The sequence below is a fragment of the Notechis scutatus genome, chromosome 1 (genome assembly GCF_049901735.1).
Source record: "Notechis scutatus isolate UNSWTSFEM ecotype Mainland chromosome 1, rNotScu1.2, whole genome shotgun sequence".
NCBI lineage: Eukaryota > Metazoa > Chordata > Lepidosauria > Squamata > Elapidae > Notechis > Notechis scutatus.
The window spans coordinates 275,601,271-275,629,260 of NC_142009.1; the positions used below are offsets into that span (position 1 = coordinate 275,601,271).

Below are 27,990 nucleotides of genomic sequence, written 5' to 3' on the forward strand. Positions count from 1 at the left end.
CAACGCGTGTACGATATAACACCTCGCAAAACACCGCAACGCTCCTGTCATCTTCAATTATTATCTTACGGCGCTCACGAATCCAAACTTCCGGGGAGGCGGCTGTTTTTCCGGAAAGGTAAAACCCCGCCGCTGCGAAAGTTGCCCAAACTCTGGAAGAGCAAGTTTTACCGAGAGAAAAGAAAGTAAAAAGGGGGCTCCCGCCGCGTCCCTTTCGCCGTTTCTGCCGCTGAAGCTTCTTCCCAGCTGAAGCCCCGCGCGCCAGCCAGAGCGGCCCCGCACTTGCTCTGCTTGGAAGCCCCGCCCCGTCCCGTCCCGTCCCGTCCGCTCCCGGAGTCCTTGGGATCGAGAACCGCCGGGTCCCGAAGACGGAGGCGACCCAACTGTGGTCATGTTCCGCCAAACGCTGTTGGGCCGGCTGCCGCCCCGAATGTTGCCCCTCGTGGCAGCAGCCCTCCTCGAAGGGAAGGAAAGGAAAGAAACCGGCCTCTATCACTGGCAGGTAATGTGGGCTGTGAGGCGACGGGCAAAGTCCGCACACGGGTTTCAGAAATTGGCGGCCGCATCAGTTCGTTTTCTTTCTTTCTTTCTTTCTTTCTTTCTTTCTTTCTTTCTTTCTTTCTTTCTTTCTTTCTTTCTTTCTTTCTTTCTTTCTTTCTTTCTTTCTTCCTTCCTTCCTTCCTTCATTCATTCTCTCTCCTTCCTTCCTTCCCTCCCCCTCTCCATCTGTCTCTCCTTCTCTTTCTGTCTCTGTCTCTGTTTCTTTCTGTGTGTCTTTCTCCATCTCTCTGTCTCTCCTTCACTTTTTAAAAAGTTGAATAAAACTGAGTGTTTTTTTTTAAGTTGCATAAGTTAGCCTGAGGGAAAGGGTGTAAGCCTTTAGGAGCAGGCAAAGGCTTTTTGTCTTAATCTGGGAGAGTGGATCATAACACAGCCGGTCTAGGTTTGGCTTTGCGCTTTGCCTGAACTCACTTTTTATCTTAGCTGAAGGTTGAACCTTGAAGAAATTGACTGATCCCACTGATGACGAGATTCGCTGCTTCTTTAGTTGATCAGGTTTTGTTTGCTTCTAAAGATTACATATGCTTCCAAAAGCGTAATCTTTACATCCAAAGATTATTACATCTTTAGACTTTAGAAATACTTCTGAAGGATTACATCTGATACAAACTGCGTGATGACTGCTGTTGAAGTCAGCGTGTCCAAACCTGACTTTGACTCTTCTACAGCCTCCACTTGTTCATTAATTACAATCTGTGTATTTTGAATACTTCCTTATGTGTCTGACACAGTTTTTGTTAGATAAATTGGGCAGCTTCATAATCCCTCATAATTCATAACGTTCGATTCAGATTTCCTTCTTTTTTTAATGCTGACTTCAATGAAAGCTACTTGACAATAGTTTTTAAGGCATGAACTTTCATTATAACTAAACAGTATATAAATGACAAAGTGTCAATCTTAACCTTAGGTTAAGATTGACTTTCAGTGATGGTATGAATGGAAGTATCCTTGAAGTTTTCTTAACAGCAGCATAGGAGTGGTTCTCCACTGACTTTTTCAATGTTCCTGTCTAGTTTCATAGTTTCCCATCCTGGCCCAACTATGCTCTTTACTGGGGGTGGAGAGGATTGCTTAAATCTGGCAAGATATTGCTACCTGCTGGAGCAAACTCTTGAGAAAAATAAAATAGGTACAATAAAATATAATTAGAATTACTGACAGGAAAGTAAATGAATAAATGAATAAATCCAAGCAATGTCCATGATTATTGCTATACGCCATATAAATGTCCTTGCCTGGGAATTTAAATAAGTGGATTTTAGAAACCTCTGAAGGGTATGTTGATCTATTTCTGCTCAGCATGTGCTCAAACTTTGGATGGTGTTAGGTAAAAATAGCAGAGGGTTGATATTGCATATACATCCATGTGTGTTATTTTCTACTGGGAGGTCAGTAAGATAATTAAGGTCACCAGATATAGCAGCCCTTGCATGTTAATATTTGGATGGATTATTTTTGCAGCGTGAAAAGTACCCTTATTACAATCTCACTGTAAAAGTCCTCAGAGCCAGGAACATTAAAGGAACAGATTTGTGTAAGTATTTGGAGACGTTTAGTTTCTTATTTGGATGCACCTTTATAATATATTTAGTAGAAAAACCAACTGTGATCAGGGATGAACAGTTCCTTTAACCAGTAGTCCTAAACATAGCACATAGTAAGAGATGAGTATTTTCCTGGGATTTCACAGCTGTTATGTGACCTCAGAAAAAGGCAAAGCTTTTTAAAGAAGGATTAAGAGGTGTACCATGTTTGCTCTGTGTGTGTGTGTGTGTGTGTGTGTGTGTCTTTGAATCTGTTTTTAATTTTTCTGGTAATTGCCTGCGCTATTCCTACAGTGTTTTTGACAAGGCACTCAAAAGTGGTTTGCCACTGCCTGCTTTCCAAGGCTGAGAGAAAGTGAATGGCCCAAGACCACTTAGCTGGCTTTGTGGCTAAGGCAGGATTAGAATTCACAGCCTCCCTGTTTCTAGCTTGTTGACTTAACCACTACACTGACTCTCTGTTTATTTTTTGGGTAGTCTATACTTGCGCTGAAAGCTCTCTTTTGGCATAAGATCTGAAGTGTAGTATAGGAATAGGGAAGCATTTGTAGTCTGAAAATTGGTTGAACATGAAGGACGTCAGATACCATGTATAGGAATAAGCATGGTTATTTTCTTTTAGGATGTTCACACATTGTATACTTTTTTAAAACTTTTTTTTTAAGCTATGCCTTTTCCTGTAAGAATAATCTGACATTTAAATATCGCAAAAATGTACCTAAATACAGAATAAAATTAATAGGTAAAAAGAGAAAAAAAAGTAAAGTGCTTTATATAAGTTTGATTACTTAAATTTGCCTTTTTTCTAATGCTCAGGATAAGCCATGGTAAATAAATAATAAATAGAAGTATTTTTTCTCTGTAACAATAGAGTCGCAGTATGAGACCATATTGGTATTTGACTACTAAACATGATAATTTTAAAGAACATATTTTGAATGTTTAAGAAAATACTCCATTTTTCCATTCTACCTATTAAGAAGTTAGTCATCGTGGCTTAGAATACACAGAAAGCATAAAAAATACTAGTGAAAAGCAGTAGCAAAATCAGGGACCTACAATTGTGAGTGAATAAATAAAATTAATACAATCAATGCTTATTTAAGGATAATTATTTTCAATTGTCAGTAGGATACAGCTGAAGAAAAAAACAAGATACTATAATTGACTGGATTCAAAACTTTTGAAAGGTCCACCAGAAGCAAAAGAGAAGTACAGTTCTCTCCTTTTCTAGTTTCAGGAAAAAATAATAATCAAATTTCAAAACTAAGCTTTAGTTTAAATTGAACAAAATCCAGACAAATGTTATATAGAAATTAATGCGAATTGATCCACCATCTACTTAGGCACCATTTTCAAATAAAATGTGGCTGAAAGTTATTTAAAATGGGATTTGAAGAGTTATCAGTTTTCAACTATCCTTTTAGACTGGTTTGTACAAATTAGGAAGGACCAAATGTAAAAGTGGATAACTTTCCTAATCTAAAAATCCTGTCCATAATCTGTCCTTTTCATTTAGTGTCCAAAGCTGACTGTTACGTGGAATTGCACCTGCCAACTGCATCACCTGTTATTTACCGAACTCGAGTTATTGACAACTCCAGTGATCCAGAATGGAACGAAACTTTTCAGTACAGGATACACGACGCAATCAAAGTAAAGGATTCCACTTTTGAAATGGAACAATAAGTAGAAGGAAAAAAACCTTATATTTTTGGAAAAAAAAATCCTAATAGAAAATCACATATCAGTAGCTTCCAATACACTCCTCCGACTTTGGTCTCTTGTGACTGTTTCTCACAATTTTTTTTTCTGCTACAAAGTTACTCTTGTTGCATATCATGAGCCATTATAACTAAGTCAGATAGTCCTAATCGGTCAGGGCTATTCTTAAAAGCAGAAGAAAGAATCAGAATATGGTCTGTTTATCATAGCAACATTAACGCTGTGTTACACACACTGTTTCACCATCTCTTATTAGCCTAATGATTTCAACTTTCATCAAGTGCAGAACCACCCTACATAAGTGAAAAACCACCTAAACAAGGGAGAAGAATTTATAGCATATTGTGTCTTTTAGGGAAAAAAATAACAGAAAAGTTATTTAACACACATTTAGGTTCGCATTCTGATAGTGTCATATACTGTCATGATAGAATCAGTTCACTTAAGACTTTAATTTTTGCTAGAATCCAGAAAAAAGAAAAGAAAATGTTTTCCAAAGGATGATTTGCCTAGTTCCTCTTTAAACATACTGTTAATGTAGGGAAGCTTGCCTACTTCTAAGTATATCCTATAATGCAGAAATGTAATGATTATGATTTAATTATTTTCTTGTTTTTATCCCACTTATCAAATTCTGTACCTGTGGAGTGGGATGGCATATTAAAATCAATTCTATTAAAAAGTCCAAATCTATAATGGAGTATGTAAAACTGGCAATTTTTATATTTTTAAAATTCAAAACATTTTCCTTTCCCCCCGGAGCATTATACTGTACTGTCCTTAATGCACAACATTCTTTCTGTACTTGTTATCTTTTGTCTTCTGGTTCTTTTTAGAACACACTTGAACTGACTCTGTTTGATAAAGATGTTCTTGTAAGTGATGAGCTTACTTCCGTCGTGTTTGATGTTACAGGAATTCAGGCCGGCCATTCACTGAAAAACACTTTCAAACTAAAAGAGGTTAGGTGTTTTTTTTTATGCTTGGAGAACCAAATGGGATCCCTCAATTTAGATGTTCCTTTGCACTATTTGGAAATTATGGAGCCCTACAGATTTTTTTCCTAAGCTCTCTATTGTTGGTAGCTTTTGGGTTGACTTAATTTTCAAGGAATATAAAACTGGAAATAATATCTTCTTCACTATGTGGGGTTTATTTACACTTTTTATTAACTTTGGAATTGATGTTACACAATATATTTGGTAGACAAATGAAACTTCTGCTGGAATGTTTTTTACCGAATCCTTATTTTATCAAATTTATTTTAACGTTTAATCAGAGCAGCTTGTGAAAATTATGCAAATATGTTCTGAATAATGTCTAGTCCTTTAGTCGTCTTATTATTATCATCATCACTATCATCATCATTATCATTGTCATTGTCATTGTCATTGTCATTGTTATGTAGTATAGTAATATAATACCTATTTATCTCCAGGATAAGGAAGAATTGGATGTAGAATTTTTTATGGAGAAAAGGTAAGGACTGTTGTATTTTCCAGTCACGTAGTCTAGAGTTCTAAATTGGGAAGTACTGTAATAAATTCATTAATGCCTTGCATCTAAAAGATTAATAGGACTAATTAATTTTGAGGGTTTTCAAATCTCCTTTGGTTCCCCTCCCGTACAAAAGGTGTTTAAGCACACAACCTGAATAAAATAGAATTGTGAAGTGATGTCACGCTTGTAAACAGAAAGATAGATGTGTTACTTTATTGGATAGGAATGGTTTCTGTGCAAAATCAGCTCCTGATATCAAACCAAATAAATAAATTGGATAAGTTTATTTCAAATAAGTTGAAATAAATTGGCTTTATTTTGATCTTTGCCAAAACGGATTGGAGAAGCAAATCCTGACTGATCCGTACAGGCTTAGTTAAAAAAAAATTAGTGTTTGCCAAAGTAAACTAATAACACACAAATGCTTATTAACAATACCTTGATGTTGCCCGTGCAGATAAAACTTTGTGAGCAGAATGAAAAAAAAAATTACGGTTCTTTCCTCTTCAGAGGCAAAAATAAGAGGTATCTTAATTGCTTGCAAAATGGCATAGAGTTGGTATTGAGATCTGTAAGTCTCCCCCCACCCCATGTTATTTTCTCTAGAGGAAAATAAATAGATGATTGGTCAATTTATAGAAAACAACCTTAAGGTTTCATTTCTGCTCATCCTCAGTATGCAGTATTTGCAATTTTAAAACAGTTGTTAATGGCAAAATATCTGTAGGAAATTAAAGACTATAATTTTAGACTACAGGGTCTCTCATGTATCCTGGCTGGGACTTAATGGAATCATCATTCACAGCAAACAACTATCATAATCTTGAGATATAAATTAAAGAGCTCAAAAAGTAACAGAATAATTCATGTAAAATATTTTCTTGCTGTTCATCGTAATACTTTTATATTCATAGTTCTGATCCCCCTGGTGAAATGATCACAAATGGGGTCCTGGTGGTAAGTATCTAATAAATTGGAGTAGTACCTACTTTATAATTATCATTATTGTGGCATTGTAAAGTTAGGGCTTATAGTCTTGACAGTAGAATGTTTCTCAAATTCAAAGCATTTTTCATCTGCTGCAGCTATTAAAATCTTTTGTCAAGCGCTTTGAAACGTACAACATTCATAGTAAGAGTATTTTTTGTCATCAACAAAGGAAAACTTGCAATTTTAATAAAGCATGTCAGAATAGTAAATTGATTACAAAAACCCTCTCCAGTTCTTTTATATTTTCACACTTCTTCTAGATTGATTTGTCTGTTCTGGAAAACTTCTGTGCTAATAAAAAAAACTCTGGGACGTGATTTATTTGAATAGTCATTCTTTGAATGGCATTCTCATTAAGCTTCTCAACAAACTCAGTTGCTAAAAAAACATAAGATAAAAACCATTGCTTTATAAATGAATTTTCCAAGAAGCTGAATTATATTTCATACAGACACAGAAGTAAATATCATTTTCTCTGAAGTGAATATTATTTTATTAGGCTTTTTCCAAATGCAAAACATGGCATTGTGTTAGCTGTGCCTGATAGCTATATTTTTTTTGAAGTGCAAAAAACATGAGAGCAGTGAATATTATTTTCAGTGATCTTTAATACGATTAATTAGTGAGTGGAAAAACACACTCACTTTACGTTCCCAAGCATGACAATTCAAACTATTTTTTTCTGCATTAATTGTTCTAGGACTTAATTGAATGGAGATCCAGTTTCCCAAACCAATATTTATTCCTTATTATTTCTTTCCACGTAGGCTTATCCTTGCCTTTACTTGCAAGGGAGAATTAACAATGATCAGAATACAAAGATGAGAGAACAAGGTAGGTCAATTTTGATATGTTTTCTCTTTCCTCATAATTTTCTGATAAATAATTCATTACTCTGCTTGTATCTAGGAACAGTGAATTAATAGAGGTGCAGCACTTTAAATGAAGGGAAAATCAAGTGTGGTGATTCTAAAAAAGAATCAGATCAAATGAAGTATAATTTTATTGGTTAATAAAATTATTAAAGAAAGCAGGAGTGTGAATGAATAAAAATCAGAAGTATGTGTAAGAAAGAGAAAACAATTTGTGCTCAGTTACTTTTGTGGATATGTGAAATTTTCTTTTGAATCAAAGTCATGTTTGTTTCAATGGGCTACTTCTGTTTATACGTATGATGTAACTGGGTGAATCTGGATGAATTTCTTCCCTAAAATTTCCATCATATTGTTCCTTCTCCAATCTGTAAGATAGAGATAATCTTATTTTTCTATTTTATTTTGCATGAATGTGTGGTCTTCTTCAAGAATTTCCTTTCCTTTCCAGTTGATGTATTCTCTCTGGTCCACCATTTAGGAATAAATGAAATGCTATATAAACATGGAAGAGATATGATAATCCATTTATTTGAGAGAAAACTTCAAAATGTATAAATGTGATTCTATTTTTTCTTGATTATAATACTTTTAGAAAGAAAAGTTAATTAACAGAATTAGGTTCCAGCTTTAATTAAATTGAAATGTTGTTTCTTTATTTCAAACACAATGAACATTTTAATTCATAAATTGTCAGTTATGTATTTTATGAATTAAGGTTCTGTATAATGTAACAGAATGCCTCAGGAAGCTTTTCTCAATCTTTTTTACCCTGAAGTAATATTATTTGAAATAATATTCAGGTTGTAGGGAACCCTGCATAAAAATTGCAAAAAAATATGAATACACTATACAATTCACCTTTAACCTACTGTAAGAATGTAAAAAATATTTTACAATGACAAGAACAACAAAGTGGCAGGCCAGCAGCTGAGTTGTGTCATGTAAAAATTCCCAATGTTGTGAGTGCTAACATTGTACAGTCTGAAGTTAAAAAAATGTTTCCCCACCCCGCAATTACAATCTCTCATAAAACTCCTACCCACCTCTTTTTGACTCCCAGTTGAAATCCCAACTGCCTCAGGTAATATCACACCTATTTCACCTTTAGTGGAAACATTTAAACTGTGGCTGAATGATGTGTCAGGAATGTATATTAATTAATGTAGGCATAGGGCAGAATGTTGGACCAAGTGATCCCCAAGGTCCCTTTCCACTCATACATCTATGATCAACTAAGCAGAGATTAAGATCAGCTATACAATATGCAGTAAGAGTGTGCCATTTTGCTCTTCCTTCTTTGGATTCCCTCCTGTTTATAGTCTATCCTTGTGGTGGAATGTAGTCTGGATTCCCAGGAAAGAGGGGACTGCATCCCAGAGGACCAACAGACAGCAAAGTTTAGATAGTTTGGTTGAGAGAAATATGGTCAAGATAGCTCCTCCCTAGAAGTTCTTAGAGAATATGTTTAATGATGCAAGCAGTTGCTTTAGTTTGGCAAGATTTCTTTCTATAGGTGAGGGAGAATAAAGCAAACTACTCAGAAGAAACTTTGCATGTCTTTTTTGTTTTCAATTCAATCCTGTTTTCCCCCTCAATCATATATATTCTAAATTCTTACTGTCATTTTAGAAAGCAGTCAATTCAGGTTATCCCTTCCTGGATCTTATGAGAAACAGTTAAATGAGCCGTGCAAGCCAAACTCCGATCAGGCCTGCGGGATCCCATTTGTCTTTCACATAGGCAAACAGATGTACTCAAAATTGAACGTGGAGCTGGAAAGAACTATTACAGTCCTTCAGGTGAGGAACGGATTGCACATTCAGTTTTTAGGATGCTTACAAATCAGTGGTGGGATTATAAATGTTTTACTACTGGTTCTGTGGGCGTGGCTTAGTGGGTGTGGCATGGCATGGCTTGGTGGGCATGGCTTAGTGGCATGGCAGGGGAAGGATACTGCAAAATCTCCATTCCCACCCCACTCCTGGGGGAAGGTTACTGCAAAATCTCCATTCCCACCCCACTCCAGGGAATGGATACTATAAAATCCCACTATCTCCCCACCCCACTAACCTGCTTTTCAGCTCCGTTCTCCTGTGCAGGGCAACAACAAAGACCCAGCTGATCAGCTAGGATTCAGGAGGCAGAGAATAGATGGGGCCAGGGCCAGTCAGAGGTGGTATTTGCCGGTTCTCCGAACCGCTTAAAATTTCCACTACTGGTTCTTTGAACTCGAAATTTCCACTACCAGTTCTCCGGAACTGGTCAGAACCTGCTGAATACCATCTCTATTACAAATATACTTTCCATATGAAATATGCTGTGTCTGTTTTCAGGATGGAGTGAGTCCTGATTTGGAAGAACACAGTACTGTTCTTGGATCAGGGACGATTCCATTGAATTTACTACCTGTGGGAAAGGAAGTTGATATAACCTTACCACTTGGAAAGGTAACATTTTTTCTATTATAATTTATTTCATAGATTGCACCATCTAGTCAACAATTCATTTATTTATTCATTTATCAAATTTATGTGACTTTCCCCCTTAACCAATATATTCTGGATGGTGAACAGGAAAGTCCCAGTGAACAGATAAAAATCAATAAAAAGCTTATTTTTTTAAAAAAATAAAAATCTAACTGCATAGAGCACATAGTGTATTGTCATTCTGGCCCAGCCCTTGGGGAAAAGCCAGGTTAACAAGACCTTTTGTAAAATTAATTACTGAATCAGTGTTTTTTTTTTTTCTTGTAACCTCTTTCTGAAACTTTTGTCTTTCCTTTTAGGGACTAAGTGTGGATCTAAAAGTGAAAGCTGAAGAAATGTGAGTGAATCCTTTGCAGATGGGAGCTGGCTAGTACTTACAAACTGTCCTTGGACATTGCTCTAAGTCTAGGGCTTCATTTTCATTTTTTTAAATTCATCCAAAAAATCAAAGAAAAGTCACTAGGAGCCAAGCAACGTTTACATTTAAATTATTATTATTATCAAAATATATACGCATTTATATTTAACTGAACACTAAAGATTTTGCAAAATTTCCCAATGTCACTTCTGTCAGGTTCCCAAGTGATGAAACTCATTTAAAAAAGAAAAATGTGAAGTCCATCTTCTAAAGCAGGGGTGTCCAACCTTGGCAACTTTAAGACTTGTGGACTTCAACTCCCAGAATTCCTCAGCCAGCAAAGCTGGCTGAGGAATTCTGGGAGTTGAAGTCCACAAGTCTTAAAGTTGCCAAGGTTGGACACCCCTGTTCTAAAGCAAATTTCTTTTATTTAGGTAATCACTAACTTGGCAAAGTCTGTTGTAATTCCAGATCTGACACAAACCGGAATTACACCACGTAATATTATAAATTAGAAACAACCCACAAAAGTCACATTCCCCAACAATAAGAAATCAACGTTGCCTGGTATCTTCAAACTCCACCTCCAGTCTCAGCAGGGACAGCTTCTGTTCCCATGGGAAGGAAAATCACTTAGCCAAAACAATCCTCACTATCTAACCACTCCCTCCACCTTAAGAATGTGGCAAGCCCAAAACCCTCCCCCCTTACACCAGCAAAGAGAAAGAAAGAAAAAGGAATATATGATTAGAACATAGAGCTAAATAAAATGGCTACATACATGTCAATTTTGGGCTCGACAGCTACTTTGCTTGTCAGATAGATTTTCTGTTAAATCGATCGAGAGATCAATAGACAGATAGATATCCTCTCTCTCTTCCCCATTCTCTCTCTCTCTCTCTCTCATTCTAATGTCCCATCCAATGTATATGCTTTTCACATTGTTTTTTCCTACCTTTTGAACATGGCCATGATTTAGTTTTAGGATTTTTAAACAAGACCTTTGGGCTTTTGTCTTCTGATAAACTCCAGAAAGTCTATTTTCCATTTTTTTTTTACTTATACCTATTTTTGCTGCTTAAGAATCTTATTTTATTTATTTATTTGATTTGTCAATTGTTTACAAGATAATAAGTATAAGTGTATACATAGTTATGAATACATGAAATGGGTACATATAAGAAAAATAAAAGAAAAATAAAAGAAACAATAGGACAGGGACGGTAGGCACGTTGGTGCGCTTATGCACGCCCCTAGAGACCTCTTAGGAAAGGGGTGAGGTCAATAGTAGACAGTCTAAGGTTAAAGTTTTTGGGGTTTGGGGAAGAAACTACAGAGTCGGGTAGAGTATTCCAGACATTGACCACTCTGTTGCTGAAGTCGTATTTCCTGCAATCAAGTTTGGTGCGGTTAACCTTGAGTTTGTATCTATTGTGTGCTCTTGTGTTGTTATGGTTGAAGCTGAAGTATTCATTGACAGGTAGGACATTGCAATGTATGATTTTATATACCATGCTTAAATCAGACCGAAGACGGCGTATGAAATCTTATTTCTAATAGTCCCAAATATTTAAAGTTAGAATGATATACAGTAGCACTTTGCAAATATATGCGTGTTGCTCTTAACTTGGAATATTTGTTACTGATGTTCTTTTATTAATAAACTAAAATGTTTCTATGATTTCATTTAATCTGAGACAATAGTCGATTGGAGTGTATGAAATCAGACTATTGCTTGATTCAGTTCACTATTGTCTATCAGCGGATTTAGGAACAGGGATCTTTATAACTTTCCCATTTTCTGAATTGAGAAATAATTAAGAGATCTTTCACCAGTACTACTGCATGGAGTATAAAACTTTCAAAATAGATATCCTCATTTCCTTACCTGTTTTTAATACTGTTCTCTAAACTAGCACAAAGGATCTTGATGTACGTCTTGGTTTTGATCTTTGTAAAGAAGAGCGAGAATTTTTGGAAAAAAGAAAGAAAATCGTATCTAAGGCACTAAACAGCGTACTCAAATTGAGAGAGGATCTCAGTACCAATGAGGTATGCCATTAATCAGAATTAGTGAAGTATGTATACTCAGGGGTGGGATCCTACTGGCATAACAGCCGGTTCGGTGAGCGCATGTGTGCACAGTACTTGTAAATCAACTTGTGCTACAAGCAATAACCTCCTCCTGTTGACGTGCAGCACTGAGCTGTGCTGCGCAAAGCAACTAAGGTTGCTTTAGCAGGGAATAGAGGACAGCCTAGAGCCTGAGAGGGCGGGTGGGCCCAACCAAAGCAAAGAAGATCTTCAGAGCGAACTGGTTCAGTGTCAGCTGCTCTTTGGAGCTATCGGTTTTATAGAACCGGGCTGAACCCCTGTGTATACTCATTTATAATTAGATACAGTTTAAGTGAGACATGGCTCTCAAAAATACTACATTTGTAAAAGTTCTTCAAATATCTATTATAGTATATTAAAAAGAGGTGTTTTCATTGACTTTTCCATAATAATTTGAGTTTTCTCCCCTCTCCTTTTTTGGTTGAGGTACCTGTTGTAGCAGTCCTGGGCTCTGGGGGAGGGATAAGAGCACTGTCATCATTTTATGGAAGTTTGCTTGGTCTTCAGCAGCTAAATCTTCTGGATTCTGTTACATATCTTGCTGGAATTTCTGGTTCTACATGGTATGTATCTATGGTAGGTATTTCTTATATTGAAACTATAATAACAATATATTGTTTTGATCTTTGGAGCATTTGCCAAAATCATGTGTCAGGTTTCTAAGTGATGAAATCCATTTAAAAAGAAAAGAGCAAAGTCCATCTTCCAAGACAATTTCTTTTATTTAGGAAAGCATCAAATTGGCAAAGTCCATGGTAATTCCGGATCTGACACAACCTGGAATTACCCCACATTATCAGAAGTTAGAAACAACCCCCAAAAGTCACATTCTCCAATAGAAGTAATTCAACATTGCTTCATGTCATAAATCTCCACCTAAAGGAAGAAGAATCACCTGGCCTAAACAACTCTCCCTATCTCTACTCCTCCCCCCTTAGGAATGTGGCAAGCCTGAAACCCTTCCCCCATGACCGCCAAAGAGAAAGTAAGAAAAAGAATATATACTAAGCCTAACTAAAATGGCTACACATATGTCAATTTCGGGCTTGACATCATGTTTCATTCTACTGCTTAAATAAGTACATAATCTAAGTATATTATAAGTACATAATCTAAGATTATTGTAAGATTCTTACCATAATAATATTCCTTTTCTTGTCTGACTATTCTGTGCCTTTATATGCACTATCTGCCTCTCCTTGGGTGTGAAAAACTTATTAATTTTCTTTGTTTTTAATGCATTATCTATTTCTAACCCTATGAGATCTTTTGAAAAAGCAGATTTTTCAAAGTTTGGTTATCTTCCAAAGATTCCCCTATATTTATTTTCTCATTTTGGAGGCTAATGGTATGACAGATGGTGCCAATATATATCATGTCAGATTGCATGATTAGGACAGCCCATAAATGGTATAAATTAGGAATGGGCAATTAATTTCCCCAAAAGACAACATGAGAATCTGCGACTGATTTGGAGGGTTGCTGCTGCTGCTCTGCCCTCCGCCCATCCCGCTGCTCTGCTGCTGCTGCCAACTCTTACATATCTTGTATATCATGAATATATCACAAACATAATATAAGTTATGAATATAGAGGGCTGGTAATACAACCATAATTAGCCTTTTCATGAACTCACTGGGAAACTCACGTTGCTAGAATGTGTGTACTACTGATAAGGAAAGATGCTGAGTGCGTGTATGAATGATTTATTGTTGTGATACCAGGTAGAAGTAAGTGGGTTAAGGGATTTAGTGGATTTCATTTTTCATGGAGTCATGGAACAGGGAGTAAGAATCAGAGGTGGTATTCAGCCGCTTCTGACCGGTTCTGGCGTACTGGTTATGGAAATTTTGACTAGTTCGGAGAACTGGCAAATACCACCTCTGGCTGGCCCCGCCCCCCTGCCCCTGCTGATTCACGTGGCACAGCGGATTGCTGCACCTCAGCTGAGCTAAAAAAACAGCTTACCTCACAGAGGGTGATCTTTGAGTGCTGAGCGTGTGAAGCGCACAGAACGAGTAGCACGCAATTTGGAATCCCCTCACTGGTAAGAATGTAAAATTCCCGACAAGACCAGGGCAATATGTACCATGCACATGGATTCAGAATAAACAAGCTGGGTATAAAGAGAAGGCTGGAATGAACCCAGATCCCTGAAGTTCGAGACAATTCTTGTTGGAGCAGGGGATGCTCTGAGTCTGCTTCCCAGCCTACTCTAACACAGCCTGATCACCTGTATTGAGGGTGTATGTGAGCATTGTGTAAAAGTGTAGCCTAGTTGGGCAACAATACTTAACAGCAACTTGAGTAGCCTTGTGGGGCATAGTGATCTGAATAGCCTTGTGGAGCCTTCTTGGAACTGTTGAAAGACATCATCTATCTCCACTCTACAACACAGTCCTTTCAACAGTTCCAAGAAGGCTCCACACCCATTTGCACTACTCTGGTAACCCCAATGACACAGATAAGCCTCCATGTGGCCTCAACTGCACTCTAAAAGGATGCAAATGACCAGCTGTCTGCAAGTATAAATCCTTCCATTCCCCACTGAAGAAGCTTCTTGAATGGGAAGCAAAACATCTTCAAAGAAAAAACAGAAAGTCCAGTTGTTTCTTGAAAAAGCAACTTTGGGATAATAAGACGTGGGGATCCCCCACCTCTTATGAGAAGTTTTGGATGTGGGAAACAGGTTTTCAATTACACTAAAATCATTTTCCTGTACTGTTTCAGAGTGTGTCATCTAATTCTAAAGACCTGAATTTAAAAGAAAAAAAAACCTTAACATCAATCGTACATCAGACCTGGCAAGGACATTGTCTTAATGTATTGTAAAAAGTGAATCACAGATGTTTCTCAGAAGCTCAGTAGTAAACAAAGCAAATATAGGTATACCAACAAAAAATTAAAATAGTTGTCTGGATTAATTTCATTTCCTCTTAAGAATCTTAGGAGTAGTCTTTCAGCTCGAACATTATTCTTCAGGAGTTTTTTTTTTTTTTAAGAAGGCATTTGTATCTCTCCAGGATTTACATTTTTATCTATTAAATATCTAAGGTCAACCTGTTGTAATGAATTTGTCATCAATTTTTTTGTAGGTGTTTATCAGTATTGTATCAAGACCATGAATGGTCACAGAAGGATCTCAAGCATCCAATCAGCAATGCCCAGGATAAAATATCCAGCAGTAAAGTAGCAGTTTTTTCCTCAGAGCATATGAAGTACTATTTCCAGGAACTGAATGCTATGGAAAATGCTGGGAGGAAAGTATCTTTCACCGATCTGTGGGGCCTTATTGTTGAGTACTTCCTGCAACAGAAGGTGAGACTTATAAATTTGGAATCTTTATTATTTACCTTCTTAGAAGACTTAGTGTTTTAAATTCCTTCAAATTTGTTCCTGCTTTATCCATACTAATACTCCTTTCTCCTTGAAATCCTAAAACAAGCAGATTCTAGTAGCTGTTTATAAAAACACTAATCTCAAGTATCACTTCAATTCTGAATTGAATATTTAACTGATTGAAGGCATGATATAGAACTTGAATATGCGGTGAGAGGGAACAGCTTTTGCCTTGGAGTGTGTTTCTTCTTTTGAGGCAAGGTTTTGCCTCTATATGCCCAAAGAGGATAGAACAAGACAGATGGAACAAGGCTTTCTCATTGGGCACTATCTGTGGAAAAGGTGCAGATTTTCATTAGACACATTATGCTGCTTTACTTAAAAATGCTGACAATATTGCAAAGCCACTTCTAAATCTCCAGACACCTTTTCCATTTAAAAAAGAATAGTCATAAAGAACTGTGGCTTTCTATCTAAATCAGAACAAGTGCTGATCATTAGTTGAGAAGTATCCTGTGCATATATGAGCAATAAATCACTTTAATTGGACCTTCATGGGTGGACCTGATCTTTTATGTCTGATAAAAGCCATCTAATCAGTAGGAACATATTGGGTGTATCTTGTTCTCTTACTGAGAATGTAGGTGTCTAATATGTATGCATAAGGTATGAGCTCTAACTTCATTGCAAAAATGATATATCCTGTGATTCATTTTTTTTGTTTAGGAAGACCAGTCAAAATTGTCTGACCAACAAGAAGCTGTGAAATGTGGGCAGAATCCCTACCCAATCTATGCAGCTGTAAATGTGAGGCCCAATGTTCGTGGTGATGACTTTGCAGGTATAATAAGGCAGGTGTATTTCTTTTTTATAAAATCTGCGGCAGATTTTATCTTCTGAGACAGGGCTGTCAAACTTGTGGCCCGCGGGCCAGATGCATCACGCACTGGCCATGCCCAGGCCTGGTTTAACGAAGGGGAAAAAAGTTGTGATACATCATGTGACGCCACCGTGATGACATGAGTTCCCATGTTCTAGGATGTCTTTAGAATTAGCAGTTTTGTAGCAGTTGCACAATATTGCATAATGGTCTTACTGTATAATTTTTATTCTAATGATCATGTGAATGTAAAGACTGGACTTTTGGCTTGAATGGGAACACGATGATTTTGCTTAATGTTTTCAGTATGCTGGTGTTTTTCTTTGTAGAATGGTGTGAGTTCACACCATATGAAGTTGGATTCCGCAAATATGGTGCTTTTATTCGAACAGAAGATTTTGATAGTGAGTTTTTCATGGGACGGCTGATTAAGAAGCATCCTGAGCCCAGGATCTGCTATTTGCAAGGTATGTATTTCAGAGCTTACTATACTTAATCCAAAGGCAAATATATTCATAAAGCCCACTTATAAAGCTTTACTTCTGGTTCAGAGGAGTTTTATTGAATGACTTTTTCCAGGAGATAGTCTGAATTGAGAAAAACATATATTTGCAGATCATATTGGCAATGATACAGATTTGTTTGCTATTAAACTTATTTTATTATGGGCATTATAACAGAGAATCTTCTGACAACATACTCTTATCTGCATACCTGATAATATGTATATTGTATGTTGATCTTTTATGGGTGGGTGAATTCATAATTCTTTTTGAGAGTTGGCAAGAAGTGTCTCTTTTAGCTCTATAATTGTAAGATTAGTTTTCTCTGAGGCTTAGCCTTAGAAATACTTGTCAATATATCTAGTGTATCCTTGGCCAATTGACATTCTATATCCCTTCTTCATTTATCCCTAAATGATATTTTTTATCATTTTATCCTAGTTCTGAGGTAGGTTCATACACAGCATTAAGCCAAGATGTGGTTTATTTTATTTCATCTTATTAATAAGCCATAGTTAAAATAAACTATGGGTTAGTATAGTGTGTGGAAATTAGCATGATATTAAAATCTGAAGTCTGAAGTCATTCCAACTATAGCCTTTGAATACTTTTAGCACTTCACCAGCTATTATAAATGATCCTTCATCACCCTGCTAAATTTAAACAAACCGGAAATCATTTTTCACATTTCCACATTATTTTATAACAGCACAACAATAGCCACATGTTTCTAATGGCCAGAATAGTAAATAGATGCTGTGTTTGAGAATAAAAACAATTTGTTTGAAGTAGAAGTTTCATTTCAAGCACTAGTGAAACTTGCATGAGTATTTATTCGATTTTGAAACTGTCCTTTATTAAACAAAATAAAATTCAATATGTGATGATGATGAGAGTTGTAATTCCAACATTTGGAGAATGAAATTGAGTAAGAGGTATTAAAGTTATACAGCTATGAGGGATAGATCTCAGATTAAACGTAATTCTTTATATCACTTTTTAAAACTATTTTACCCCCCCCCCCCCCCCCCCCCCCCCCCCCCCCCCCCCCCCCCCCCTCCCCCCCCCCCCCCCCCCCCCCCCCCCCCCCCCCCCCCCCCCCCCCCCCCCCCCCCCCCCCCCCCCCCCCCCCCCCCCCCCCCCCCCCCCCCCCCCCCCCCCCCCCCCCCCCCCCCCCCCCCCCCCCCCCCCCCCCCCCCCCCCCCCCCCCCCCCCCCCCCCCCCCCCCCCCCCCCCCCCCCCCCCCCCCCCCCCCCCCCCCCCCCCCCCCCCCCCCCCCCCCCCCCCCCCCCCCCCCCCCCCCCCCCCCCCCCCCCCCCCCCCCCCCCCCCCCCCCCCCCCCCTTTTTCCCCCCCCCCCCCCCCCCCCATCACTTTTTAAAACTTGAATGTTTCACTTTTATTAATAATAGTTACCGGCAGACTTTTTGCTATCTTCTAACCAATAAATACAGCATATTTTAGGCAGAAAGTGTAATCTGCATTTATTTTTTTAAGTGTAAACATGGTACACTAGGATACATAATCTTTTAAAGTAACCAAGCAGTTGGTTATATCCAGTGTCATTAACAGTATCTTTAAAAGTCAGTTACTGAAAACACAATGTATTATAATCTTTATTAGTTTATCTTTGTTCCTTTGAAATAACCTTGCATGCTAACTGTTGAGGTTACAGAAGGACATGCATAAATTAAATTAAGATCTAGTTCACAGCAGCATTTACAACATACCCAGGCTCAAACCCTGTTTTGTGTACTATGCAGGAATGTGGGGAAGTGCCTTTGCTGCTAGTTTGGATGATGTCTGTCTGAAGGTAATTGGCTCAGGATTCAGCTTTCTGGAAACATTGGGAGATGTAGTCAAAGTAATTGGTAAGTAAGGCCAATTTGAGTACCAATTAATACTGTAATGCTAGATTTTATTTTTAGGTATATGAACTTTTTCATAACTATGACTTTGCCATGGAGATGGAATGATGTGAATGATCCAATCAGAGTGGAGGTATATACCTATGAAATAGCTAGTCCTTTTTTTTCTATCAAGTAATCCAAATGGAGCTGGTTCCCCCCCAAAAGCAGTTCTAGCCTTATGATTTTGAGAAGAACAGAACTACTGCTCTAAATAATTGCTCCTATGTTTGTTTTCTAATAATTGTTTCTTTATTTTTTCATTCCACCTTTATTATTTTTATAAATAATTCAACATAATAATAACTCAAAAACATACCTAATCCTCCTTCCTATTTACCTCACAACAACAATCCTATGAGGTGAGTTGGGCTGAGTGAGAGTGACTGGCCCAAAGTTACCCAGCCAGCTTTCATGCCTAAGGCAGGACTATTGAGGAACTCACAGTCTCCTGGTTTCTAGCCTGGTGCCTTAACCATTAGATGAAACTGTTAATTTTGTTTCTCTTTATTTAATATCATTCTTGAAAAACTGCTCCCCACTTCTACCCTTTTACCTCTAATTCCCTCCCGCCCCCATGCTGCTCAACACACAGCTGAAATTTGACATATTCATTGTTTATTTTTCACTATTTTTGAGGAGAACTTTTTCTTGAATTTGGGGGTTATAATTTTGGGTCATGTTTTTACTCCCATTTTATCTCCCAGAGGATTTTTGCTCCTATTTCTTTTACAGTTGGCTAAAGTGTGTGTGTATGTGTGTGTGCGTGTGTTGGGGAGAAAGTTGAAAGTTTAGTTCCAATTCTTAAGCTGGTTGGGGAAAGATGTTGCCTTCCTAAACCCAGAAATTGCCGATCCCTGCTTATGTGGATAGCAATAGCAATAACAATAGCACTTGCTTTACAGCAGGGTCCCCAACCACCGGTCCGCGGCCCGGTGCCGGTCAAATGGTGGAACAAGTCCTACCGGGCTGCTGGCTTGCTGGGCGCCGCCATCTTGTTTTGATGAAAAGTGCTCCGGTGAGCTTTTCCGGGTAGAAAGCTCACGGAAGCGCCTCATCAAAACAGATAATGGCAGCGTAATGTATGTCGGTGCCGGGCGCACCATAAAAAGGTTGGGGATACCGGGCCGCGGCATAAAAAAGGTTGGGGATCACTGCTTTACAGGCCTCCCTAAGCAGTTTACAGAGTCAGCCTATTGCCCCCAACAATCTGGGTTCCTCATTTTACAAATCTTGGAAGGATGGAAGGCTGAGTCAACCTTGAGCCGGTCAGGATCAAATCCAGAAATTGCCAATCCCTACTTATGTGGATGATACAGCTAAAATCCAGTTGTTGCAGTCCCTCATAAAAATCTTCATATTAGTTCAGTATATATGTTGCTTTTCTATCAGCTTTCTCAGTACTATGAGGAATGTATTTTATTCAATAAGAGTATACTGTTTTTAGTAATAATAAATACACGTATTAATAATAAATAAATACGTTTTAGTAAGATATTCAAGAATATGAATTTTATATCCCAGAGTAGCCTTTAGCTTTGATTCTGTCTTAGAATCAGATCCAAGCTTAGTGGATCTGTTAAACTTCCAAGACCAGATGAGATCAGAAAATCATTTGCTCACCAAAACCATTATAAAGGACCAAAAAAATGTAATGCATTTTATTCAACAATGTAATGTAATTAGTGCTCATAATAGTTGAAATACCTCATTAATTATTAATCTCTCACAGGGTAGGTGCAATGTAGATTTGAATTGTTTAACCATATTTGGTATTGTCCATGATTACAGATGACAGTCGACGATTCCATTTCCGGGATCCTATGAGATTGAAGACACGTCTGGTTATACCAGGTGGTCCCTTACTGCAGATTTTCCAGGACTTCTTCAAGTCTCGTATAACTGCTGGTGAAACATTTAATTTCATGCAAGGTTTATACCTCCACAGAGATTATATCAATCTCAAAAAGTTTGTCATCTCAAAAGGTAATTTTGGATTAGTAAACCTCCATAGGTTTGTGGTGTAAAAATTATGTTTTGGGATATGTGTGAATGAATAGGAGGAAGAGAGCAATTTGAATAACACAAGGTTTTCAAATTAAATATGAAATACATGCACATTAGGCAATTAATATTATTAATGAGATAAGTAGATCTAAAATTTAGCCAGTCACTCCATCCCAATATACATAACTTTCACTCAGTTCTAAAATATTTTAGATTACATAAAAGGTTGTAGTTTTTGTGCCATTTCATTGGTCAGACTAAAGTATATTGCTTTTCCCCCCCCAGAAACACATTTAGATGCTTTTCCTAACATGTTGACTCCGATGGAAGAGACTCTTTACTTAGTAGACGGTGGTTTTTCTATCAATTCTCCCTTTCCATTGCTAATTCAGCCTGAAAGAGATGTTGATGTGATTTTATCATTTAATTATTCTTGGGAAGCACCATTTGAGGTAAGATACATAAGCACAAAGGGAATTTTTCTTTGCTCTGGCCTCTGTGTGAAATTTCCATCCATACCAAAGGTGCTTCATCTCAAGATCCATCTTCCTTCAAGATGCTAATTTTATTTTATACATATATTAAGTTGGATTAAAGTTGGTGATGTAGTCCTTGACTTACACAATCATTTAATGATCATTCAAAGTTATAACAGCACAGAAAAAAGTGACTTATGACCGTTTTTCAGTTATGATCTCTCTAGCATCCTCATGATCATGTAATAAAAATTCAGATGCTTGGCAACTGGTTCATATTTATGACCATTGCAGTGCCCCAAGGACATGTGATCACATTTTGCAACCTTCTGGCAAGCAAAGTCAATGAGAAAGCCAGATTCACTTAACAACTGGGTTACTAACATCAACTGCAGTGATTCACTTAACAACTGAGGCAAGGAAGGTTGTAAAATAGACAAAATTCACAACAAAAGTCTCATTTAACAACAAAAATGTTGGGCTCAATTCTGGTGATAAGTCGAGGACTACCTGCATATATATATTAAACATTTTGAGTTGCACTTATTTTTTCAAAAATATAATTGAATACCGTAAGAAAAATATATACATAGAAAAAACTGCTATTTATAAGAGAAAAGAGTAGAATCAGGTGAATAAACAGGAGATACATGGGTATCATTAAAGATATTTTTTTCAGTATTTCATGGAGTGATTAAAAGTAACTGAGTATATTATATTGGGGAAGAAGGATGAGCATTTTTATTGTTTTAAAAACTTGAAAATCACTATTAAACTGTAATCATAATACAAGTATCAGGAATAATGGATGATAAATTATGTCCCTAGTACTAATTTTAATTTTTTGTAATATTTTTATAATATACTTTTAATTAATTTTCTAAATTAAGGAGTCTCATAAAACCAAAATATTAAGACTTCTCGAGAAGAATCCAAATTTTTAATGTGGTAGAAATCCATATATTAAATGGCAGTCCCAAAATTGCTTCCAAGTTAAATTAAATACAATGTTAGATTTTCTTTAAAGATAACAGTGGTGTTATCAGTTCCATCATTGTATCCTGCAGTTCTGTTGGGAGAGGAAGGCTTGTTGGCGTTTTTCACATGTTTTCTCTTTTGCTGTAACCGCTTGGGAATTAGGGAGGGGGGTTGTCTTCAGAGATAGAGCAGACTCTCTCCCAGCCAGTTCCAGTCTGGTTCCAAGGCCGTCATGCCCTGAGAGTGAACTGCTATTGCCCTAGCACCTCAGCATTCTCAAAACATCCTTGTAGCATCACATTGACTGCCAGTGAACTGATCAGGGGGATTGGATTTGGGAAATGAAAGAATTGCTTTGTGCTTTGCGCGGGACCTTCAGATTCTGCCTTTACCGCAACCACTTTTTCTCAGTAAAAGAATCCTTTTGATTCAAACCAACGGAGTCAAGAGTTGTGCTTTCCTGAGAGACCAGTTGGGGCAGGTCCTTACAGATATTCTAGAACAGGGGTATCAAACTCAATTTCATTGAGGGCTGCATTAGGGTTGTATTTGACTTTGGAGCCAGGGTGGGTGTGGCCAGGGTGAGCATGGCCAGCTTGACATCACTCATGTTGAGGGTGCCTATGGTGGCCCGAGTGGCTCTACCAGCAAAAACAAGCCCCTGAGCTCCGTTTTCGGCTGTAATAGCCTTTGCCAGCAAAAATGGAGATCGGGAGGGCCACACAGGCTGGTCCTTCACTGTTTCCAGGTCGGTCCCATAGGCCAGATCTAAGCATCCTGGGGGCTGGATCTGGCCCCTGGGCCTTAAGTTTGACACCCCCTGTTCTAGACATTGAAGTCTAGTTCCACAATTTAGCCATTCTTCCTGTCCAGGAAGATGCATAAAGTATCTTTGTAGCATTACACATGTACATAGCTGGTTCAGTATACTTTATAGGAATATATGATTTAATGAAACATTAAAAACATAGCAGATTTTAAAAAATAAAGTATATTAAGTTTTTAGGATTTCTTTTATTCTAGTATGAATTATTCTCCAGAACTGTTGAGCTTTACGTACAGTCACTATATTCTAGTTATATTTTGATTTAGGAGAATAATATTGGTTGAGTTCTCTCTATAGGCAATCATTACTGTCAGAATCATCACTTTGGAAGGCAAGTGTAGGGCGTGCATAAGCGCACCAACGTGCCTACCGTCCCTGTCCTATTGTTTCTCTATTCTTTTATTTATTTTTCTTATATATACCCATTTCATGTATTCACAACTATGTATACACTTATACTTATTATCTTGGAAACAATTGACAAATCAAATAAATAAATTAAATAAATAAATAAGTGATTGTCAAAAGACACATAATTCACGTAATAGGTGAATTGAAGTCCTTTTAAAAAACCCATTACTTTCTTTGGTGGATATTAGCTTGGTATTGTGGTCAGATATGGGAAAAGACTCTAATAATTGCTTAAAAACTGCATGACTACAGGTCTTGGAGTTAACTGAAAAATACTGCAGAGAACGAGACATCCCTTTTCCAGAAATAATTTTTAATAAAGAAGATGAAGAAAGTCCTAAGGAATGTTACCTGTTTATGGATGCTGAGAACCCAAAGGCTCCCATAGTCCTTCACTTCCCTCTGGTTAATGATACATTCCGTAAATACAAAATGCCAGGTATGAAAACTTTAAATTTTTAATGTATCCTGCTATCAATTATAGCTGAACGTTGGATTGGTTGAATATTTTGAACTTAGACATTGATTTTGTCTTAAATTTGTTGTACAAAACACTAAACACTCTTATTTGGATGAGGAAATAAACTGAGCATCATCACAGCATTCTTTTATAAAGTTGCAAATTTGCAAATCTAAGTAGAAGATTACTCTTATGTAATAAGACTCTAATTTTACAAACACATTCATATGTGTTATGTCTCACCTTTCCAAGGAAGATGAAAAGTCCCAAACTCCAACAAATACAGGCAGGCAAGAAGATTCAGTATTTACAGAGTTAATTCCTTTATACAGACAATGTTCTTGGCAGTATAACAAACGCTGTCTGCCAAGCCTGACAAGATAACCAAAAGAATTAATCACTAAAGCTTTCAAGAAACAAAACACACCGAAGCCTGACAGAAAATTAACACTTTGTCCCGTACAGAATTTCCAGAGAAAACACACCCACTTTTATCCCCTGTGGGGTGTGTCTCAGCTCACTCTCTGAAACGCCCACGCCTCCTGCGTTGCAGCTCACACTTCTTCCTGCGACGCTGCCTCGGATCAAGCCACCATTCGTGTACTTGATTCCCTGTCAGAGGCTGCTCCGATATGCCCTCCACTTCCTGATTAGTCTCAAGCTGTCCCTCTCAGTTATCTGCTGAAACCTGAGGTATTATCAAGGAGGAAGGCATTGCCGAAGAGGAAGGTCCTGGGGAGGAAGGCATTCCAATTCCTCCTCCTCATCTTCCGAGTCCTCTTCCTCTAACAACGCAGGCATTGGAGCCACAACACATATGCATACATACACTCACACTCACACATATACACACACATGTATAAACACACATGCACACAGTTGCAAGTGTTATTAAATAAGGCTCTCATAACAACACCCTACATGCTGATTATGGATTTAATATTTCAGCTGTTAATTAATGAGATGGTATATCATGCTGGCCACATGAACATGCAAGTGTCTTTGGACGATGCTGGTCTTTCAGCTAAGAATCAGAGAGGAGTACCGTCTCAGAGAGTTGGCCACAACAGGACAAGGGAAACTTTCCCTACTTTTTTAGTTAATTAATGAGATGTTCCAAAGCAACATCTTCCAATCTTTGATGTTCAATTGATATTGGTATAGCCCCCATGATCCCATCTTCATAATGCTGATTAGAAATAAAAATTGTAGTTCAATATTTGGAGAATTGGGGTGATGAAAGGCTGTTCTAAAAGCACCAGTATTTGCACATTATCCCATATACCTTTAAACATTGTGAACAAATTTGTTCTATAAAGCAGAACCACGTATGGCACACAGGGGAATTGCTTCCTTACAAAGAATGATGTTAAGAGATTTTTCACAGGGGTGATTTATAAACAAAGTGTACTTGTACTGTACTTTAATCAGGCACATCATTGTCTTGTTCTACTTGATTAAACATGGTTGTCCATTGAGTGATAGATCTAAGCACTGATAATATCCTGCTCTCAGAGCAAAGCTATCATTTAATGCTCACAGAGTATATATTCTTCCCTCCATTATTTACAGGAATAGAACGTGAATCAGAAGAGGAAAAGACTTTTGCTGATTTTCAAATTGAAGGAAAAGATTCACCATACAGGACATTCAATTTTACCTACACATCTGATGAATTTGACAGATTAGTACAGTTGAATTGCTATAATGTCCTTAACAACATGGATGCTATTTTGAAAGCATTAAGACTGGGTTTAAGCAAACGAAAGCAAAAAGCAGGACCTAAGTGCTTCTTTGAAAACTGGCTGTGAATGAATTTCAGTTCTTTATGGAAGATTTAAGAAGGCCTAACAAACTTAATATCCTTTTATGAAGATTGCAGATTTATTTATACCATTGGAATAAAGAGTGCTATTATATATTGAACAAAATCCAGAGACATATTGTGTCAGCTGCAGCTAATTATTGGGTAGATGTACAGTGAATTTATCAGCCATAGTTTATTTAAAAGTCTCCTAGAAGTTCATTTAAGACATTTCTTTACTCATGTGATCAATGGAGTCTTGTTTTCTAAGGAATTGGAAGAAACTCTAATGAAAAAGTTTCTGGTTTCCTGAGCTTCCCATGATCAAAATGTGAAGAAAACTAAATGCTGAATTAAATCCATCTTTTATTTTATAAATGAAAAGCGTTCTTCCAAAAGTTACCCTCCTTCCAAGATGGCAGAGGCAGTCTTCTAGCTGAACTCCACAATTTATGTTTTTTAATTAAGAAAAGAGTACAAATTTATTTTGTTTTATTTATCTCGGAAGTTATTACTTTCAAGGAATTATTTTGATATAAGGCTATATTTATAAAAAAAAATACGGTAGCTTTCAGAACCCATTCTTACATAGGTAGATATCTCCTGAGACAATGATGTGACATGAGGAGTAGGGAGGGAGAAGAAAAGTTTGCAGTCTAGCTTTGGAGAAACCAACCTAAGGAAAGCCTTGAAACAGTTAATAAATTGATTTGGTTCCAGAACAGGACGGTGTGCCATTAAGGATAAAGAGAAAATGGACTGGCAAGACCCTATTTGAAAAACAGAATGGCATGCATTTCTGTAATTTTTCCTGTGAGGGAAAAGTAATTCTTTAGTAGGAAGAAGAAAAAATGTTATTTGAATTAAATGTTTTACTCTTTACTCGTTTTGTTTAAGGCAGTTTTAATGGTTAGCAAATCCTATGAAATTATGAATAATCAAATTATGGTTGTGATTTGTGGCAATGCTATTTATGTCAGACTAAGGAGTGCAATTAGTATTCTTTGAAGATGGAAATATTTGAAAAAACATTCATCCTATCAAGTGTAATTTTACAGGTGGTTATTTTAACCAACTTTTGATTCTTTCTTTCATTGGGAAAGAAATCTTGACACTTTTCTTGAAATTACAGGAATTGATGATTTTGCTTTTCATAAGAAGCCTTATGTGTTTTCCACAAAGATTTGTTCATTTTATTACTAAAATTACTTTTTCTACATAATAAAATTATTTTTATATGCCAAATTGTAATTGTGAACATTTGATGAACTTGAATTTTCCTTCAGTGGATTTATGTGAGAGTTGTACAGTCTGAAACCTTCATCCTGCAAGTGGTTTGAGGGCAATGTGTTAAATTCTTCTGGAGTGTGATTGTGCTAATTATATTTTATTTTAATTAAATGCAAATCAGATTTTGTTTTTGTCTGGGTTCCACCCAATAGATTTTGGAATAGGGCTCCCAGCAAACCAATCATAAGCCAAGTGAATATTTTTTCACTAAGAAAAAGCTGAGCATCCTTGATGTATTTTGAAAACTATTCTAACTACAGCTTTTAATGACTGTATTCACCTTTGTCAATAATAGACATTACTGTTCAGGTATGCTGGCCTGTGACCCAGTGAGATTTGGGCACCTGAGACTGTGAGCAAATACTTTTTTTTACAATAGTCAATCATTGATTTGACTTGGTGAATCTTAAATTGGAATAAACAGACAGTTAATGCAAAAAATAAAAAATATAAAAGATCAATTTTAATTATCTTATTACTGGGGGAAGGATACTTTTTACATTGCTGTGCTAAATATTTGTCTATCCATTCACAAGTTGGCAGAAAACTATAGCAACATGAATTAATTTCTTGTGTTACCTGTTCTATCCTGCTTGTATTGTTTTTATTCTAATACAGTCATGGCTCCTGCCTGCTCCCTCAGTATGTTCCATGCCTCAGGGACTTGTAATTCAAGAACCAGTTTCCCTTCAGTCAGGAAGAACATGGCCTGTATTGAACCAAACTGCTTAGGGACCTGTCAAGGACTTTAATAGGTGTGGCAACTGCTAACAACAACAAGAGAACAACAGCAAAATAATATGTTCTCAGATGCCATCATGTTTTACTTGTGTCACTGCTTTGCCTTCTTGGGTTAATTCAAATGAATTAATTCATTTTTATACATTTAAATATTCATATTGCCTTTCAGTGTTTATGCAGTTTTATTTATGCAGTTCTTTGTAGTTTGCTCT

At 37.1% G+C, this 27,990-nt stretch overlaps 1 protein-coding gene across 1 annotated transcript; it reads left to right on the forward strand.

Moving 5' to 3' along the window:
• The first annotated feature begins 62 nt into the window (after positions 1-62).
• Positions 63-27,941, forward strand: PLA2G4F (phospholipase A2 group IVF). The gene is given in 21 exon segments (XM_026671031.2): positions 63-502; positions 2,026-2,098; positions 3,628-3,764; positions 4,670-4,795; positions 5,272-5,312; positions 6,248-6,290; positions 7,091-7,157; positions 8,828-8,997; positions 9,532-9,645; positions 9,984-10,021; positions 11,959-12,094; positions 12,584-12,720; positions 15,253-15,475; positions 16,223-16,337; positions 16,706-16,843; positions 18,642-18,749; positions 20,577-20,771; positions 21,078-21,244; positions 23,736-23,922; positions 25,516-25,711; positions 25,713-27,941. Coding segments are annotated over 21 exon segments (2,568 nt in total). The 5' UTR covers positions 63-391; the 3' UTR covers positions 25,759-27,941.
• Positions 27,942-27,990: the final 49 nt, after the last annotated feature.